Source organism: Halictus rubicundus, chromosome 6, assembly GCF_050948215.1.
Source record: "Halictus rubicundus isolate RS-2024b chromosome 6, iyHalRubi1_principal, whole genome shotgun sequence".
Taxonomy (NCBI): Eukaryota; Metazoa; Arthropoda; class Insecta; order Hymenoptera; family Halictidae; genus Halictus; species Halictus rubicundus.
The window spans coordinates 4,378,013-4,399,791 of record NC_135154.1 but is presented as its reverse complement, the minus strand read 5'-3'; the positions used below and the strand labels follow the sequence as shown (position 1 = coordinate 4,399,791).

Sequence of the window (21,779 nt, the reverse complement as noted above, 5' to 3'; positions counted from 1 at the left end):
GAACAATCTTAACGAACATGGTACTAATCCGTGCATGACGATCCTTGATATAATTAATTAATAATTAATTAAGTTGTCTATTTACCATAGGAATTTAGGTATATAGATCCTCCTACGTGCGAATGTACAGTACCAGTTGTTGCTATATATGTTGGAAACATCGAGGTCGTTGATTATGTAAAATAAACTATAAAAACCATCATTCCATGCCAGCAGTTGAAACGTTGCGATTATTGCGTGTCAGCTTATTACCGATGTGGAAACTCATTATATCAATTCTATAAGATCGTAATTATCATTAGCTGGTTTATAATCTCCGTGCATAGGATACAACTATGCTCATTCATTGAACCATGAACTATTATCTCTAGAGTTTGCTGAATTAATTTCATGGTTTATGAACTTATCAACTAGTTCATCGAAATGCTTTACATCAAATTTAAATGTATAGTTTTTAACGACATAAATGATTTTTTGGAATCAACTAAAATTTTTCATGATTTTTTTTACATTATTTTAGACATTCGAAGTTTTTCTTGTATCAAATGAGCGAACAGTGCATTCTAAGCTTATGTAAATTGCTTTAGTTTTGATATTATTTATGCAAAATAAGAATAATTTGCATCAATTACAAGGAACAGAGCTAGGGTAAGGGACCCAATTACTGTGGTGGCACTAATCACTGTGCCTATATTAAATATACCTATTTTTAAAGCATAATGAGTATTAAAAAAGATATATATATATATATATATATATATATATAAAGTGATGTTAATGAAAGAAATTTAATACCTCTTTTTTAATATTCATTATGCTTTTAAAAATAAGTATAATTAATATAGGCACAGTAATTGGGTCCCTTACCCTACTTAGGAATTTCAGCCGTCCATTTTTGCCATAATTGCATGAAACCAGCAGTCTATTTATCAGTAAATGTAATACATTTCAAAAAGGAACCTAAATATCGTAATATTAATATTAAAGTAACATAGTATTCAAATAACAAGCGACAGAGCAAACTTAACTGGATGTATGAGTACAGCAATAAATGGTTTTACAATTTCAGTTTGCACAAGCCGTTTCTACAAACGTTGAATTTGTATAATTACAATAATTTAGACACTATTAATCGAATTCGACAATGATATGTTATTATTTTCTTTTATATTAGCTATTACTAAAAATGATTAAAAAGATGAGGGCGGGAATTTAAACTATTGGCTTTTTAAAAATCGATTGAAATAAAAATGGCTTCTCGTCACCAATCTTTCTTTACATTACCACACGAGTACTACATAACGGCTGCGATACATATCTTCGGCTGATAGTACCTAATTTATACCTCTATAACGATCCGAAGTGTCACGTGCAATGTATAATTATTTGAAAGATCTAATGTATTATATAATTCCTTCGTCGCGTGCGACGATCATAATCGGGTTACCCTGACATCACCGACAATCGTGTTTCATTCGCGAACATGTCACCGACACGATTTCATCGACACCGAATTTCGCCGACAGTGGCTGCATCGACACCTTGAGATCACCGACAATGTTTTTATCGACACCATGTTTTCGTCGACAATATTTTCATTATACGCAGTAGAAGTAGCGAATGTTTACATCAGAGCTGTTCAGCGTCTGTCCGTACGGACAGCGATTTTCTTGCCCTGGGCATACACAGAACGGCACACAGCGTTCAATTTGGACGAAATCGGATTCAAAATCAAAGAACTTTCGATAAAAATGAGTTAGAGCGATGAAATATTTTTTAAATTAAAGCCGAACCTTTGTAGAATATGGGAAAAATAGGGAGATTATTACCATACAATCATTTCAACGAAAAAATGAGGTCAAATGAGGCAAAATCCTGAGGTCGTAGACAAATTTTGAAACCAGATTTGAAATCAGCGTGAAAAAATCTATGGGAAATGATGTATAGCATTTAAAAAAAAAATTTTTCCGCACGTGGTATTGGAAAAACTAAAATTTTCTTGAATTCGTGCGCGTTTAACGAATTTTCTCGAGGTTAACAAACGTTCGTACCACAATCTCTCTATTTTTCCCATATTCTACAAAGTTGCAGCTTTCATTTCCAAAAAATTTCATCGCTCTACCTCATTCCTATCGAAAGTTCCTTGATTTTGAATCCGATTTTGTCCAAATTGCCCATTGTGCGGCGGGCACAAAGTCACGGCCCTTGCGGGCAAGGCTGCATGTATTTGTCGCATACATTGTCACAGCTACGTAGCCAGCTATGGCTGTGTTACGGCCTACCCCCACTCCGTAGCCGTGCCCGTAGTTATGCCCATAGCTGTACCCGTACTTGTGTCCGTAGTTGTGCCCGTAGCTGTGCCCGTAGATGCGTCCACGGGCCTCGGCGGGCGCCCTTGCCCGCTAATAGGCATATTGAGCAGCTCTGGTTTACATCGTCGACGAAACTTGGTGTCGGTCATCTGAAGGTGGCGATGAGCAGATACTGTCGGCGAAATTCGGTGACGACGAAATCGTATCAACGAAATGCTTGTCGATGAAACGATTGTAGGTAACTCATCGTAATCTGCACGATCGTACATGTTCCTTCCGTTCGCGATTGGCATAATTAACCACTTGCGCTACGATTTAACTTTCGGTTGCCGTGCCGCGCTCTACAATATAACATGCGGTAAGGCGTTCCATTGACGCCACACCGCGTCTGTGAGCTAAAAGCTTTAAGCAGTGCCTTAGCGCGTTGGTAGGGTCTTACATAAAGAATTTTACACGGATATGAATGAATATTCACAACAACAATAACATTTTATTAATTAATAATCTACTTCTGTATGGTAAATTTCAAAACATTTTGGAATATGTAATGCCACAAGGCATTCCTTGCACTCCCAAGTAGTCTCGCTGCGTTTTTTATGTTTGGCGCACACTTTACACCGTCTTTGAGGATTTTTTCAGCTTCTGTGGGTGGAATATTCCTTGGAAAATGGCCCCATTGTTTTGATTGTAATCGAAGTGGTATATCACTAGCAGACAGCCTTCCACGCTTTGGGTATTCAGGCATAAATACACTTTCTAAAATCTGTTCGGCCACATCTAATCGAAATTTTGAAAACGTGTATTTTTTGCTTTTTGGTATATTCGATGTCTTCGAAAATGTCGTGCTATCTGGAACTGTAGCTCGAATAATGAACGATCTAATTGTCAGACGACTTGACGAACACGTCGTTTTTGTTTCTGCGAGAAATGCCTATCGACGTGGTATACACGTCGCTGGCGCTTTGGAACAAAAGCATCTCGACGTGCGTGGCACGTCTTTACAGCGCAAGTGGTTAATTGTCGGCTCCTCTGTTTTTAACACTTGCACAGTTTCACTCCATGCAAACAAATAAATAAATATATGGCCCCATTTTTCACATTTAAATCACTGTGAACGATGTTTACTACACACCAAAATCAATTTTCCACACATTCCATTTTCTCTTTCCTTCTATTTTGCTTTTTTTATTGCTCTCTATTATTTTTTTTTTATATTATTTATTTATAAAGGTCGCGTTAACATCGAGGTCATTAGCGACTACTTTCGGTGTACAATTGTAGATATAATGTTTTGTTAGCGCAATAATACATGAGTGTTGATATAATTAAATTTTGTGGTATAGGTTTACTTTTTTGAGGAAGGTAAGAAAGAGTACAATGGTCTTTTCGTCGTTGAGACATTCACTCAGATTGGCTGGAATGCCGTGGGCTTGTCGTTGTGTTATTGCGTTGATTTGTCATTATATTAAACGGTTGACGTAACTAGATATTATTAGTATTATTCTCATTAAATTTCAACGACGAAATTGAAAACAATTTTTATCCTATTGTTTTTCTCGAGTCGATGCAATTCTCTGCAGAACGATTATGCAAGGATTCGAGCAATCGGCTTTGTTCCGAGTAACTCGAAAGCCTCAGAATATCGTAATCTTATTAAGACGTTTAATGAATCATCGATAGCCGTCGATGAGTTGCCTTCGATGTTCTGCTTTCTCTTGGTAATGATTCGCAACGGACAGCCACGTGCTGAAGAGGGAAATCATTAGACTAATGCAGTCACTGCAGTCTCCGAGAGAGAAGGAAGAAATATGAAACGAAAACAATGAATGAACAAGGAAAAACACTGCATACTCTACGAAGTTGATTTCTCTATTGAATATTATTATGTGACCAAGCAGAACCTCTAAAGTAGCTTGTTAAGCTGACATTAATTATATGTAGAAAGAAAGGTGTAAGTTCTTCTACAATAATGTATACGTTCAGTGTATAATATATAATTTAATTTAATTATTTAATTTAATTTTGAATATTTGTATAACTTCACATTCACTTAGGTATATATTAAATTACAGCGGCAAACTTAAATCAGCCTCTAATTGTTTTTGAAATTTTTACAAAGACCTTTAATCTTCTATTTTGTGCACTGGAATATTTGGTTGGCTTTTTTTTTTTTTACGGCAATCTCCAGAATATTCCTAATTATTGCAGAAATAATCTGGCCAAAATTTATGCTCTGGCTGTTAAACATTAAAATAATTCATTTAATCCTGATATAATCATTTCTACACAGGTCACATACTTTATGTTATAATTATTTTTTGTCGGACGGTGAAAGGTTTCCGAAAGAAAAAATTTTTTCTGAATAATTAAAAATTTGATTTGCAATTTCGACAAGAAATATGTGTTTCGATTATTATTTATCGATGAGGACAGAACAATGTCTACTTTCTATTTTGACACTAAAGGAGTGTTTTTTAGAAATTAAAACACTTTCTTGAAAAGTTACGATATAATATTTAATAACAACCAGCTCCTGAAGTTCAAAATAAAAGACACCTTTTAGCCTCTGTTCTGTAAAAAAAAAAGACATAATAAGAACACAGTTCAGTTTGCAATGTTATTAAAAAATATACGGTTGGATTTGGAGAAGTATACAGAATTATTATACGTAACAATCGTTTGTATAGATTTTATGGTTACAGCAGAAAAAATTCGTAAAGTTTAATAATTGTCTTTTCATCAAAATTAAATTTTTCAAAAATAAGGATGATGGGGAAAACAACTTTCGGATTCGTGTTCAGCGAATCAAAATTTATTTCGTTGAATGCTACGAGTTTGGGAGAAATACACCTCATTGGTATTCGCGATAAATTCTAATTATCACAATGTTAATCTGTCTCTGACTATCTTGTTAGAAGTAACAAACTTGGCAAGTAAGTAAGTCACTATGAACATAAATAAGAACGAGCAATGCGCCGTGATAGTGATCGTTAAATGAATTTAGCAAGCCGAGGTCGTATACTTGATTTCATAAATATCCCTGTTTGTTAATTAACTGCAAGGCATCGACACAGCATAAGTAATTGCTCTGATTAAACAACGAGAGAACGTATGCAGATTAATGCGAACAAAATTGCGATTTCTAACAACAGTATACCAATATCTAATAATACAGTCGATGATTAAACCTATAATAATAGCCTACATAATTGTATAGCTATTAGTTGCATGCAATATGAATATACTGATAAACGATTAAATTACTTGAAAATTATATTTATTAATATAAAAAAATATTTAATAAATTAGTTTATTAACACTGTACTATTAAATTATAAGTAACTCATATAATACGTACAATTAAAAGCTAGCTGTGGCAATAGTTTTGTTTATTACTGTATGCACATCTAATTTCTTTCTCATTTTTTGAAGCTGTTATGAATGAAAGAAAATTCCTTCCGAAATTTGAAGAGGCGGAAATTTGTAGAGAGGTACATTTCCTCAGCCTAATGTTTACTATACTAACTTTATTGCATTTTGTAGATGAGATTCTAAACAGGGTTCCTCGGATACAATGACACGAAAATTAATTTTTAGATTCGGATATTCATTTTGTATTTATATGCTTGTTCTTGAGTATCTATTAGATTTTATAGTACAAACAATGCTGCAGTTCATACAAAAGTTATTCTACATATATACATAAATGTCGTATTTCCTTGAAAGTGGCGATTCCTAAAATCATTTGAAGTAACTTTTTCCTTTGCGAAAATGTTTGCCGCAGCTTTGTTAAGGAGTTATTAACGAAAAACGCAGACCAATCATAGCGCGGCTACAGCGGATGGATTTCGGCTCGTCCAATGCCAACCCCACGCGCAGCGGGGCCTCTCGTCGAGTCACAATCCGCCCGCTATAGCCATGCTCTGATTGGTCCGTGTTTTTCGTTTATAACTCCTGAACGAAGCCGCAGAGAACATTTTCGCAAATGAAAAAGTTATTTCAAATGACCTCGGGACTCACCCTTTGCAAGGAAGTACAACATTTTTGGGACACCTTTTATGTATTTCAAAAAAAGAAACAACTTCGTGGGAATAAGAGTAAACGGAACAATTATTTACATTTCAGCTATGCTGAAATATGATATTATATTAATATTGAATAACATAATATTGAAATCATAAAATTATTGAAATATTCATGAGTGAATTCATCATTACGATAATGTTGTGATCATTTTACACGTTTACAATATTTTGGTAGAAACTTTGGTAGAAATATTCTTGTTATTTTTATAAAGAAATGTAAAATAGTAACTTTTTTTTTAATGTTAAAACAGTGGTTCCTAAACCGTATAAGTATTCACATTTGGGGTAAGCATTCTCAATTTGTCTGGGAAGCGATTCCCCACTACTTTATATTCATTTTTTTACAAGTAATATTTTACACGCGTGTTGTTTTTATGTTTATAGTTATTTATCTTATCTGAAGTTGGTGGAATTGATAGTGAATCGATACACGTGTCCATTACAATGCTGAGTAGATTGTATACAATAGATTGACAGCTGATTGCATACAATGAGTTGATTGCACAATTTCAGCGATCAAACGGCGATTAAAACTATACACATATATTAACTCGTTTTACTTTGCGTTCCGTTATTTATTTATTTTGCAACAATAACGTTCTACTTTGCGCAGAAGTTTCGATTGCGAGATACAAAAGCGAAATAGAAATACTTTTTCCATTAATAATTTGAATATGTTGAAAATAATATATTGTTGTTCTTAAATTCTTCGAATCTCTCTTTTGTCATAAATGCATAGAATTCGCAGTTCAGGTATGTCGTATACACGGAATATAAAGTATAAGAATACGAAAGATTAATTGCACTAATTAAATAATTAGCGATTCAAATGAATTATACCGGAATGTCTTCACTATCAGAATTAATTGGAAAACATGTCTATCTGATAAGGGAAATCCCACATAACGAAACACCTGTCCTTCCTTATAGTAATTATTCTATATTTAGAAAAGAAGAACACATTAAGAATATTAAAGACCACAAGCTAATGAAAATTGAATATTTTTTAATTATTAATACACACTGCTGTTGAGCTTTTAGTGTTAAAAAAGAATCTATCCAGATTTCTCGCATTTTGTAATGAAAGTAGTATCTTCGTATAAAATGTCTAATCACTAAAGATGATATATTCTACAAAATATATATTCTACTGGAAGTTCTACTTGAATCATTATGAAATCATAAATTAAAAGAGTATTTAATATTCTAGTATTATTTCGCTAATAGTCACGAGAAAATCAGAAATGAACAAAGCTTGTGCAATAAATTGGAACATCATCCACAAACTGTTGACTCAACGTGACAGCTGCGACACTGCATTGTTATGAAATTATATCGCTAAAACGCGTAACTCTTGTACAACATGAATTACAATTACTTCGTTCCGCTAAAGTATCTTGATTGTTTTCTTACATAATCGTACGATTATTGTAATGGATAATCGATTTCCTCTGATCAATAATTGTATAATTGTCTACTACATGTCCAGTTCGCAATTTATCGCACGCAACTTTAAAGGTATTACACAATGGGAATTTTTACATTGCATCGTGTGAATAAATGTTTTCTTAAACAATTTCGTATTCGGTATACAGGGTCCTTCCGGTAATTTATGTCACCATTTTTTAGGCATTTCCGATAGTGCAATTAAAAAATGTTTTAGATAAAAGTTTGTCAGTACTTGACGAGCTACATGTTGGCATATTCTTAAATCTAAAAAAATGCTTTTAACGTAAAAAAGTAAAGGTCACCTTGACTTTTTTAGATGGCACCACATGTTTTGGACATCATAGGATTGTTACTGACGCATGACGTCGCACAGTGGTTCGGATCCCAGAATTTAGTGATATTTGTATATAACTTTTGAACCGTTTGAGATATTGAAATGGGGTTTGAACTAAAAAATATTGTAAAATAATCTCTTTCTAATCATACATGTTAGAAAATATTTTTTGTTTAATTTGTTAATTAATTATTTTTATAAACTTTTATTTAGTTGTTGAATCAGTTGCTTTCCTTATTAAAACCATTGTATAATAGTTCGAAATTCAAATCTTATAATTTTTTAATTATTTATTAAATTTATTAAAGTTATTAAAATTTTTGATAAAATGTACAGGTATACAAGTTATTAAGTACGGTATCTAACGTCACAAATATATATTGCGAGCAAAAGTAATATTAATATTTCTTTAATTGATAAAATAAGTATACTAATTAATCTTACCATTTTGTTGTTGAAGAAGTAGGTGGCTTTTGTTTTCTTTATTTTTTTAATAATTCTTTAGCCTCTGGACTGAATTGTTTGATTTTCTTCTTGTAATTCTTCTTGTCCGATGTTAATAACAATTTGTGCAGTGTATCTTCATTTGTAGCGATTCTAGAAATTTTCCGAGTATTTTTGGTCCTAATTTTTTTTAAATCTTTGTGTCTTGTTTCTTGAGCCTCTTCAGATAATTGGCCAGTAGGAAGTAATGCATGCTGTATTATCTCCTTTCCATGAATTAATAATTTATGAACGGAGGCTGGCATATAATACCACCCGTAGTGGTCAATAAAATATTTTGTTGTGCTTTGTGTGTATTGTCCAAATTTATCTGTGTCTATTTCATAAGGCGAGGAAATTGTTTGAAGTATAACGTGACATTTTTTTATTAATAATAAATATAAGCATTTCGGATGTTTAGAGTTCGGATTTCAGTGCTAAGAGTTCTTGGGTTATCTCGCGCTTCACAACGACCAACGCGCGTCGACCGCGCGGTCGCCACGACATTGTCAGCTTTAAACAACTATAACTTCTAAAGTAGGACGAGGTAGGAAAAGATTTTTGTACGGTTATTTAAAGGAAGTTGTACCGAACATATTCTTGTTTGTTAGAGCCTGGGATCTTTTGGGATAAAAAAGATCTCCTCTGACAAACATATAAAATTTTTTAAATCTCTGTCATGTATCATTCAGCATTATTTTTTAAATATATTATTATTAGTTATTACTAAAAAAATATATGGTTTCTTATTGGAAAGGAATGCTCTATATCATGCAAAAAAAATTAAGAGAAAATATGGAACGAGACGATGAGGACATCGCAAAGAACTTATGCAATTTTTCCTGATGAAATATGCTACTTTCAAAACGTTCAACTTTAAATGATCATAGAAGCTAAAATATGTATTCACTTTCATTAATTTCTTCATTTTCGAGGTCTGTGGACGTTTACAAAGCAATACAAATGGATGAGTTTTCAATTTCGAAAAGTCGACTTTTTGGTCAAATGTCACTAAATTCTGCGATCCGGACCACTGTGCGTCGAGACGAATTCAACAGTGTATTATACTATGACCTTGAAATTACCTCAAACTCGAAAATTTTGTGCGAACGTAACTTTCATGAAAAATTATTTCTTACAAAACAAAGCAAATTACATTAGATGTTCGAACTGTGATCCACCTTCTACGATACAGAGCTCCGCTCTTTGTATTAGACTTTTCGTTGTCGCCATAATTAGGGCGTCTCGGTTTATGTTATTACATGCAGTTGTTATGCGATTCCGAAGTTCTTGAACATTATTGACTTTTGTGTCGTATACAACGGATATCCCCAAAGATAAGGTGGTCGCAGAAGGTGGATCGCAATTGGAGGTCGCAAATGGACAGCTCCATTATTTACATATTTTTTGTTATATATCCTATTTCGTTAAAAAAGTGATCTTTTACATGGTATAAGGGGGGACCAACAAGTAATAAGTATGGTGATTTCGCAGTAAACATTATTCTATAAGGCACAATGGGTGAATTATTTGAAGATAATTATCAATTTTAAATTTGTTCTCTTTATCAATTTTATCAGTGGGTATTTCTTCTACTTTGGCACATAAATGAGGCAATTGTAAATGGACAATTTATGTTTTGCATTATTTTGTCTTCTCATAAAATATTTTTGAGAACTCATGTATGCATTATCGTGAATTATAAATACTGTGTACAATGTATAAAATGCACAAGTACCTTTGTCTTTTGTCACTGTGTATACGAGTTCGCATGCTACAGCGAAAGTGTTTGTTTATGTGACATTGAGTCTTTCTCTTTCTCGGTTTAGTAACCTACTCTCATGTACGTTGTACAGTCAATGACTGGCAAATGGAGTCAATATTCGCGAACGAAATGATCGCGATGTGGGGCGTGGAGTTCTTGGTGAGCTTGATGTCGAACGGAAAACATGGTGAGTGCCACAAAATAGTAATTAATTACTCGTATGTATGTATAATTAATTACATAATATCAATAATGATTATAATTCGTTTACATAATTTTGTTTTATTATATTTATAGTCTTCACAATTCTTTAAAGAAAAGAAACGAAAATTGGCAAACATTTAAAATGATATTCGGCAATAAAGAAATATTGACCTGTGATGAATATTGCTTAGACTGCTTAGTCTTTATGCAAAATGAAAATATTCTTCGCTTGTTATAAGAAACAGAAGCCACTTAAAAATGAAGTTACTTCTTAAATAATTTTTGCAGGCCGGAAGTAACATACCAGTACTCTTTAGTTCTTTCAATCTTTCCACTGTTTAAAATTGTAGCTACCCATTTTTGTCATAAATGCGGAATATCGAGTGATCACTTTTTAGAAATAATTTTGAGAAATTTAAAGAAATTTTAAGAAAATATACCTGATGAAAGGAGATCATTTTATGTGTTAATTGAATTTAGGTTATGAGTTTGAATTAATGAAATATTAGGTAAAAACGAATCAAACGAGGGTGAATCGGCAGAAGTTCACATCAAGATATCTCGTCCTCATCAATGCCAGCTCTCGAATGACACCTCCTCGGATACCAATGACAGAAGACGCAATTCAATCGAATCGAATGATGCTAAGGAAATGAAACAGGTTGTGCAAGAAGCGAAAGAAGCCGCAGAAGAAGTACAAAATGGTCCTGTGATACCATCCCTTAATCGACGCAGGTATACATGAGACTTTCTGAAATACTAACGTACTGTTTATCATACTATAACACAGCTGGTCACAATCTCACTGATTATTCAATCTCATAATTAATCGAAAAAATTGTTAGAAATTATTTATTTCCATTGTATAATATACCATGTAATTTTGTTTTATAATTATAATGAAGGTGATTGGCTTGTACACATTTTGTAAATATTCTGCGGTATATCTACAGAAAGCTTAATAATTTTCTTTTAAATAACAATTTTAAAAGTAGTCTTACTGTATATTATATAATTTATCAGTTTACGAATAGAAATAAATCGATTAAAAATAAATAAATGATAAAATGAATAAATAAATAGATAGATTAATAAATAGATTAAAATAATAGATTGAAATAATAGATTATATTTAGAATTAAGGGCCCGGTCTTCGTAGATTCGCGATAAGGTAGAGTGACTACATTACCGTCAAAAAATGGTTTTACGTGCCTCAAGTTTTCGTCCTTATATAAGAATGTTTTGTCGTTGGTAAAGGGCTCATTCGAAAGAGGAAGGTTCAATCTAGTGTGCGCTGGTCAGGAGCTGCCGAGATTATGCAGATATTTGGTAATATAAGCGTTAGAAGTGGGCCAAAAATTGACGATGTGCATGCCGTGGAATCCAAGCATTTTTATGCCACTGGATGAGTTTTCTGGATGAAATCGAGAGCAGCGCACACTAGAAAATATCTCCAGCGAAAAGTTGACCTACATTTTGTCTTGATTCTCTGCGAAATAAAGCCAAAAACTTAAAGCACGTTTCTGACGTCAGAATTCATAATATCGATAATACAGAGCAGAAATGTGACAAGTTTAGACTTAAGACCGGTTGGATCAAGACCAAGACGGATCTTAAGTCTGTATCTGAAGGCTGTGAATGGAAATTATTAATTAAAAAGTCACGTGACTATCCCGGGCCCTTGATAAATAGATTAAATGATCATAAAATTATATATCGCTATGTTTTTTACTCTATTTGTTTTCTATAAGCTGTGGTTATTGTAAATAATATTGTTAGCAGCACTATGTAAACATGTATCGCATATTTGTTAACCCTTATGTCAATACCCATGATTGTTTAGAAGGTTTAATAAAGTTGCACTTCATAGTGTGTATATGTATGTTTATGATCCAGACGTAATGTACAATTACTCAAGAAAGTAGTGATCTATAGTAATTTTGCTATTTGTCAACACAAATGTTCAACAAATTTTAAAAAAGAGTAGGAAGCGAGTACTTGAACATGCGGGTCTTGACACGAGTGTTAAAAATGTCTTTCTTTATTGACATAGTTTATTCATTTAAGAAATATTTTAGGGTACCGGGAAAAATTTCGTCGCCCGCATTAAGGAATCAGCTGGAAGACACAACGAATGAATTTTCGGAGATTTGTGATGGATCTGCGACATTAGTGCAAACACAAATCGAAGTGCATCCTAGAATGTGTTCTGATGAACACATCAAAGCAGTTGATACTAGCCATGAGTCTTTGGACTCGACTAAATATAAATCACTTGCACCTGTTTTTAGAAATTTGGAACCGGTCAACAATAACGACTGTGCGAACAATGAAAAGACAAAAAAATTGCCGTTAATTAGAAAGAAGAAAAATTTTAAGAGGATATTCATTCGTTCGAGGTTTTTATTATATATCATTCTACAATTTTACGACACAAAAGCCTTCCTTTAGTATAAAGAACACTCGATGATGGTACACGGATCCATTCGGACCCAAAATTTCATCATTTAGCCATTCAGCTCTTGGTGATTCATTTTAATTGGAAATTCCTTGACTGACAATGAGTACAATAAGAAAATCGACGCATCTAGATAAAGTTCCATTAAAAATATAGGTATTGAAGTGCAATAAGAAGATCAGTGGATCTAGATAAAATATCATTGAAAATATATTCGAGAAAATGAGTAAACTTCCTAAATGCAGCTAAATAGTTGCTTAATAGTTAGTTAATTGGAAGCATAATTGCCCGGCTATTAGAGCAGAAATATGTAAAATTGGAACTTGAAATTGATGTCGCCTAGGGGCCACAAAATTAAGTACAGGGCTAACTCGTGCAACAGTCGCATAAAACTGTGTTTTAACCCTTGGACTCCTGCGAGTTCTATGCCGGAGTCATTTCTAATCCACGTCGATATTTCGGATGAAGAAGAAGAGGGGATAGCTTCTTACTTCGAAATAAAAAACGTCATCTTATATCGGAATAAAATTGTACATATTGACGGTCGCTTGAGCTTATCCCCACCGCTACGGGTCACGAATGACTCCGGCATAGCATACTGAGGGTTAATTCTCGCGCCACTAACTGTAGTAATTTTAAACCAACGAGACGATGAGTAAGTAAAGGAAAAGCAAATACTAGACTTCTTGTGCACCAGGTAGTAAAATTGAGTAAATACTATTTGTTTATTTAAAAAATCGCTTGTTATCTCAGGAACTGTTTGTCCGACTGAGCTGAATTCAATCTTCAACCTCTATAACCATATTTTTTCAAAATTTAAATTACTTTAGCCCCTTATCGAAGAAACGCAAGAAAAAATTTGTTTACATGTTTCATCATTATAACATTAATTAACGAGATTGGAAAAATTATTTTACAATAGCTCAATCCTTTCTTAATGGAAAAAAAATTAGCTCGATCGGACAAATATAGTTCCTGAGATAAAATACGTGAATGCAGCCTATTTTCGCCACAATGGGCAAAAATTGCAAATTTCGAAGTCCTGTAATTTTTAAAGAAATTCTAAACCGGCAAAATGATAACTTGATCCTCCCCCCCCCCAATTTCACTTGCACTACAACATATTTCATTTAGAATGACCCTACAACTTCTTTCATTAATTACGTTAACCGATTTCCACAGACACTCGATCCGATAAAATAAAATCTGTGTTCGCAGAAGCAAGAAATCCATGGTGCACAATGGATTCGAGACCGACGAGTCTCAGAGATTGAACCTTGCAAGTCCAGCGGCGCAATCGACGATGCTTCAGAAGAGCGCGCAAGTGAACGTGTCTCTGCACGAAACGAGACTGCGAGACGATGGTACTTCGACGAAGCGAAACGATTCCAGCGAGTACAGCGAATCTCCGAATGAAGACAAGGAGCAGTTGTCTTCGAGAACGGAAGCGTCGCGGGAAATGGTGTCGCTGATAAATCGTCAATCCGTCGATGGGAAATCAATGTGCGACGTCACGATCAATGGTCTCACCATGAATCAGTCAGACCTGTTGGATCTGTTCGAAGCAACCGAGGCTCGATCGGTTTCCATGATGACGACGGAGGAAGCGCTAATCATTACCACTAAGTTCCATCGACGGAAAAACGGTAACGAAACGGTGCAGACCGAAGACGACTCGCAGAAGCAATCGGGAGCGCCTAATCTTATGATTCCTCCCATATATGTAACGGACTATTCCACGAACGAGACCTCGTACAGAGCATTTCGGAAGATGAAAAAAACGCATCGAACTGCCCCGCGCGCAGGGGAACGCGTCGAAGGACCTTCTGGAAGGCGAAGATTACCTAAGATTATTTCTGTCGTTTTTTCTCTGAGGGGAAAGCATCGCGACACTTCGCACGAGAATAATTAATTTCTTGCTATTTCTGCGAATCAGAACAGGAATCCCGATCAAGATTCTTGATTCGGTAAGCATTGGCAGGAAGTAACAGGATCGGTCCGGTGCTAGGATTTCTTCGAAAATTCCTGGCAGGTCTGAGGGTCGCCTTGAAAGTTAGCAAAACTTATGGGAAGAAAGATTCGTGATTTCGAACATCGGGAAAGGGGATAATGATTGATAATCTATAATCTCTATTTATATGAAAGTATACCGTCCAGTACTCTTTAAAATGAAAATTCTAGTCTTTGATCATTGTGCTGCGTCAATATGATCTATAATTTTTAAGGAACACGGTACCTTCCAGTACTTTTTACATACCAACTCTAGATTATAATAATAACAACAATGTGTGTTTTAAAATGTAACTCGTTAAAGGAGTTTTGTTTAATTTCTATCATAAGCTGTAATATTAATGTTTACACTCATGCAACATTGTGAAAACGACTTTTTATTGTGATAATGGCAATTTTCCTCGATCGTTAGAAAATAAATAAACGAGCGAATTGCAACCGTTTCCTCTTACATTACATACATATTTCCCTTGAACAAGCAAAATTACACGGAATCGATAGAACGTCAAGTATTTCGTTTCCTCACTTCTACTAATCTTCAAGAAGTCCCGAGAATAAACGACATACATAGTTTCCGCAAAACGTTCCAAGAAGTTTAATTGCTTTTCATCGCAAATTGTTGATGCGACACTTAAATCTGAAGCATTCCTTTTTCTGGGATACCGAGGCTTGATTACTATTACGTGAACTGATTTGTCAATTTTAGAATGTGTGCAACGGTATTTGATATTGATAAAACAATTGCAATATATGATTTTTTATTTTAGCGTACCAGACAAACACATAACTAAGTAAAACTATGGATCCTTATATTAATCTGTTCAAAAAAATACTGATAACATTTTGACCAGAAATCAGTTTATCAATCTCGTGAAAACTGTAATGCTATCTTAAGAGGCTTTGTATTAAAAAATAATATATTAGCTGTATTTATTTATTCATTTATTATTGCTTTAAACCAAGTGGTTTATTTAGCAAGCACAATATTTTTACATATAGCTTATACTACATAAGCGTTACAATATGTTAGAAAATTGTGACAGTGCGCTGGTCAATGCAGGTTGTCATTGGTTTCACTTATACTGTCTATACGCAGATACAGTTGTAAACATGCACGTGTTTATAAAAGAATGCCGATTAGAAGCTCGAGCTATTTGCATTTTCTGAATTGGTATTATACGTAGCAAGATAAACAGAGGCTAAAATTATGTCTGATTAACCCTCAAGCATGATTGAATTTGAATAACCATCGTGGAAATGTAAGCGTGACTATCTACATGGAACATGTGTTTGTCTTTGCGACAATGTTGATAAACAAATTGAAAGAGAATACAAATTCGATTGAAACTATTGCAAAAAGATTTTCTTAAGGGAAACGTACGACATTGCACTGATACGAATAACAAGATTTTGTATAAAGTCTAAAAATATGTTTATTGGCTCAAAATGATTATTAGTCGTCACTTATCATTAAATATAATAAAAGTTCTGGAAATCGCATCTACCGATATCAGAAGTAGAAACCTCAGTTAGCCGCGTATAGTCTTACCCCGTACAATCGAAATGTTAATTAAATTGAGAAAATAAAAGAAGCGCCTTCAAGAGAAAGAAATGTTCTTTCTATTGCTTTTTGTAAGCTTTCTACTGCAAAGAAAAAAATCGCACACTATTCGATAATCAGGTATTTTTTCACACGTCAGCAGGCGCTTTCAAATGATGTTAACACGATTTATCAAAAACATTTATCTCACACCATGTGATGTCAGAAAGTTGAACAAAATTTTCTGTTACTTTCAAAGTCTTTTTTATAACGCTATAACTATGTTAAAAAGCAACATAGCTAAACATTTGAAGAAGCATCTGAAGTTAGAGGCTTAACGCTTTCAAATGATTGGTTAACGACATCGATACAACAATTTTTGCCGGAGGTATGATCATTTGAAGTTTACACAATTTCCCGGGTTCGTAGAGGTGATCTCTTAATTTGTTTGAGGAGTGTAGATATAAACTGTGCAAATAAAAAAGTATGATTCTCTATTAACTTAACTCACTCTGCATATCTATTTAAATAAAAAAAAAAATTATAAGCCATTCAATATACACTTTGTAATGGATCGTGAGATCACCGAAGAGAATAACATTTTGTAACCATTCCCACTGTTCGTAAGCTGTAGTCTTTACATACGATAATAACCTCCCAATTGTCTCTTCGTCATTAATTTACAAACTTATTCATGGAAAGGAATTCAATGGTCTCACCCACGGCGATGTTCATTGGCACAATCTGATAGTGGTAACAACGAACAAAGTCAAATTTTTCCACAGTAAACATCGTTCTTGCTTAATCGTTTCTCTTGGATCAATATTCATGACGGTATCGTCCTATTAGACGATTAATAATTGCTCCGTAACTAGGTTTTATGTAAATCGAACGCGAGCACGAATGTAAAACAAAGTAACTACCGATAAGCTTCTCGATAATCTTTATAAAAACGCTTTATCTCCTTTTAAATCATGTTGCGTTCTATACGTAAATCTGCCATATGAATTGATTTAAATCGCACGATATCATGTAATCGGTAAGCTCTTTACATACACTTTGTCGGTTCATCCTTGCATATTGTCATCGTTTAGCAATCTCTTGAAAGTTTCAATAGTTTTAAAGTCGCTTCAGTCTTTAAAAGAATCCTTTATCGACCTATATTAATCCTTTAACCCACCGTATGCTACCGTATGCTCGGCGACTGTCAATGTGTACAATTTTATTTCGTTATAAGGCGACGCTTCTTATTTCGAAATAAGAAAATCGCTGTCCCCTCTTCTTCTTCTTCTTCATCCGAAATACGACGAACGGCGGTCCCGAGACATCGTCTTATATCGAAAGGAAAAAGAAAACTGTAGTGAAATAACGGCGTGGGTCAGAAATGACTTCGGCATAGGCTTAGAACTCGCAGGAGTGCGAGGGTTAAAGGGCGACATCGGTCTACGAAACTGAAGAAATTATCATTCTCAATGTTTTTTCTAACAAAATAAATAAGATAACAATCTGTGATTTTTGGGGCGCATAAATACTGCAGAGGTTTTGGTTGTCTTCAAATATTATAAGTAGACTACGAATCTTTATGCATTTATGGCTTCTGAAAATTTTCAAAAAATGGTCGAATATAAAATTCGACAGAATTTAGTAGAATTTTGATTTATTTCAGATCTACAAAGGCTATTACCACTGAAAATAAGATTTTATTTGATTCTACTTTCTTGAAATTCGTCGAAGCAGCTCTCGAAAGATCCTTTTCATCTACGTAGTTAACAAAAAAATTGTTCATATTTTTTCCGTAGACATAATTTTCATCTTAACGTTTTCATAATTCTGCATTCCATCAAATTTAGTAAATTTGAATAAGGTCAAGTTAGAAGTTCACTGTCTTGGAAAAAACATATTCTCTGATTTAGAAAAAGATTCATTCTGTAATTGTACCACCAGTTCGATAAGTGACGTTTCGAGGGAAATATCAAAGCCTATAATTTTGGAGATTCATACAAGTTTCGAAATTTCTTTTTAACTCGTATTCTTTAAATATCAAAGAAGCGAGAACATTTTTTCAAAGATCCAGACCGTAGCCACCCGTTAAGTTTCAAGAATCCTAGGAGTGCTAAGGTGAAAGATGTTCAAGGGGTTCCAGACCTTTTGAAAGATTTTACGGGTTTTTAATAATTCTAGAGAATAATGTTAGTAGTATGTAAGGATTTAAACTCGATATTCACTGCAGAGCATAACTATAGCACCAGTAGCATTTTTAGTACTTTCACCTGTAAGAAAATAATTCGAAAAAGCCAATCATATGGTGTGAAAGAGAATTGTAAATAATGGATTCTAGATGAAATTGATTGAAGTTGTATACATGTAGAAGTACAAACTTATGGTGTGGGGTCCATTCTGTTCCAGTGGCAAGCTCAGCTTAGCTTTTCCAACTGCAAAAATGAGTAGTGCAGAGTATATTGGAATACTTCAAAATCATTTATCGCCGTTTATTCATGCAAACGATTACGTTTCATGAACTTATCAGTAAGACAATGCTCCAATTCACAAAAGCCGACAAACTACAGCATGGTCTGGAACGTCTGATATCAATGTATTGAAATGACTTGCATACTTCCCAGATCAAAATTCAAACGAAAATCTATGGAGTATCAGACAGTGGGGATGGTTCTGGGACTTTTATCTGCTAAATATTTGGGGCATATATCGAGTGAAGACTGTATTACGGATTAAAAATATCAAGGAATCTGGAACGTGTCGACAGTTCGGAGATCCTTGAAACATCCGATTAGTGGGTTTAAAGTCTTAAAGGATTCTATCATAGGCTTGTCTTGTTTGATAAGAGTTCATGTGGAGATAAGTAGGAAACTCCTAAAAAATCTGTGCCTTGAAACCTTCACTAGCTTGCAAGTCTCGGAATATTAAAGGACTATAATTTCAGTGAATCCGGTAATTTTTATCAAAAACTTCAGGGACCATCAAACGCCTTAGAGCTTCCGATGCTTGCAGAATTCCATAAACGTACAGCTGCAATTGGAATTTTGCAATTGGAATAAATACAATTATAAAATTGTGAGTATTTAAATATTTAAATTATCTAATTATATAATTAACTAATTAACTATCCATTAGTCGATATTTAAATTATCTAAAATTCTTTCTGGTATAAAAATATCTCTCAGATTCTCTGGAAATTGCTGTATCGTCTAGTTGCTGATCTGTCGACCAGATCCATCTATCGTTAGTTAATACCGATGTAGATTTTACTCGGATATGTAACTATACATTAATCAACACTGACTATGAATGTAATAATAAGTATTGTATGAACTCCTAAACGTTAATCACGCACTTCATTAGTGGTTAGTGGTACTCTGATGGATTGTCAGTAGGAAACGTAGTAGTACATCTATGTTTTTAACGATCGTTTCTGGAATATTCTCTCGTTGTGCCAGTAATTTTTCTTGGATAATGATCTCTATCAACGAACGTTTATGTTAACAGTGATTAACTGGAGGCGATCAGCTGACTCATATACTGTATGACTAGCTGGCATTGCACCATTTCTAGAGAAAGAACATGACATCTTTAACATTGAAGAAATATATACTTAATTAATGCTAGGAATGAGAATAACAAGTTATAAGCATCTCACGGAATTTCTTTAAACGCGATTCAAAGTTCTTTTTCTACTTCTATCATTCTTTAACGTCGCATCGACTTAGCTATTAGCTACGACTAGGGTAAGAGACCCCATTACTATGGAGGTACTAATTACTGTGCCTATATTATTTATACTTATTTTTAAAGCATAATGAATTTTTAAAAAAGAGATATTAAATTTTGTTCGTTAAAATCAGTTAATATATATATAGGCAATGATATAGGGTAAGTGACCCAATTACTGTGGCTACATTAAGTATACTTCTTTTTAAAGCGTAATGACTATAAAAAAGAGATATTACATTTTTTTCATTAAAACCAGTTAAGTCAGTTAAATCAGTTAAAATCAGTTAATCAGTTAATCACTTTATTCTTATCTCTTTTTAAATATTTATTATGCTTTAAAAAGAAGTATAATTATTTTATGTACAGTAGTTGGTGCCCCCACAGTAATTGGGTCCCTTACCCTATATCAGCATTTAAATTCCATCCAATATGCCTACAGATTTTCGGAATTTCAGGAGGACTTCTCTGTTTCGTTTGAATTTTGGTAGATTTCATTAAGTTTATCGGGAATTTCGAAACCGTCACGCGAAGAAAACACAATGGATGCATTTGTTTGCGAATGTAAATATTATGAAATATATGAAAGTATTGTATAATATTTTATAAATAATTTATAACAGATTACAATTAGTTAGTACAAAAATGAATATTAAAATCATGTTTAAACTTATTATATTAATGGACATAACAAATAATTTATTATTATTTATTCTGCTCTATTTTACGTAGTTTTGTATTAAGCACAAAGATTGAAATTGAGTAAAGGAAAGACTATAATTTTTCATCTGCTTATTGTAATTAAGTTACCCGACTAGTTGTCAACAATTAATCTAATTATATAATTCTAATAAGATCATTATGGACGTGCAGTCATATTTTCAATCATTATTTGCTTGTTTAGTTAGATATCCAGTGCTTACTCTATATAAGTCCCAAATGCCTAGCCGATAAAAGTCCCAGTACTATCCCCACTGCCGCGGGGTATACAGTGAATTCTCGATATATGTCAACAACACGGGTCTTGCCAGCGTCGTGTATCGTCCAGGAGACATATCCGAGCCGTGTTATGTTTACATTGCTTGGCGTCCGAGGCCTCTCAAGCTTCTGGGCCCCTCACGGGGTATACCGCGCGGTAGTGGGGATAATTCCGCGACGTTTATCATCCAGGCCTTGGCCTTAGAGAAATCACTAACCCTATGAGGGGCCATGAACCGAGGCGTCTAGAGCTTCGCTGTCCTTTTCTACGTTGGGCGTGGATCAAAGAATAGTATCTCCTGGCAGATATATGTCCCTGGCTAGACCCGTGTTTTGGACATATATCGAGTAAACACTGTATACATTGTCCTTTCATTATACAATTCTGTGATTATATTATGAAACATCCTATATATTACATAGTTTAACTCACTT

General features: G+C 33.9%; 1 protein-coding gene across 1 annotated transcript; it reads left to right on the top strand.

The window, feature by feature from the left end:
• Positions 1 to 11,137: 11,137 nt before the first annotated feature.
• On the top strand, positions 11,138 to 16,037 carry LOC143354892 (uncharacterized). The gene is made up of 3 exons (XM_076789260.1): positions 11,138 to 11,367; positions 12,711 to 13,031; positions 14,309 to 16,037. Exons 1-3 carry the CDS (start codon positions 11,285 to 11,287, stop codon positions 15,000 to 15,002), a joined length of 1,098 nt encoding a protein of 365 aa, XP_076645375.1. The 5' UTR covers positions 11,138 to 11,284; the 3' UTR covers positions 15,003 to 16,037.
• The last annotated feature ends 5,742 nt before the right edge of the window (positions 16,038 to 21,779 follow it).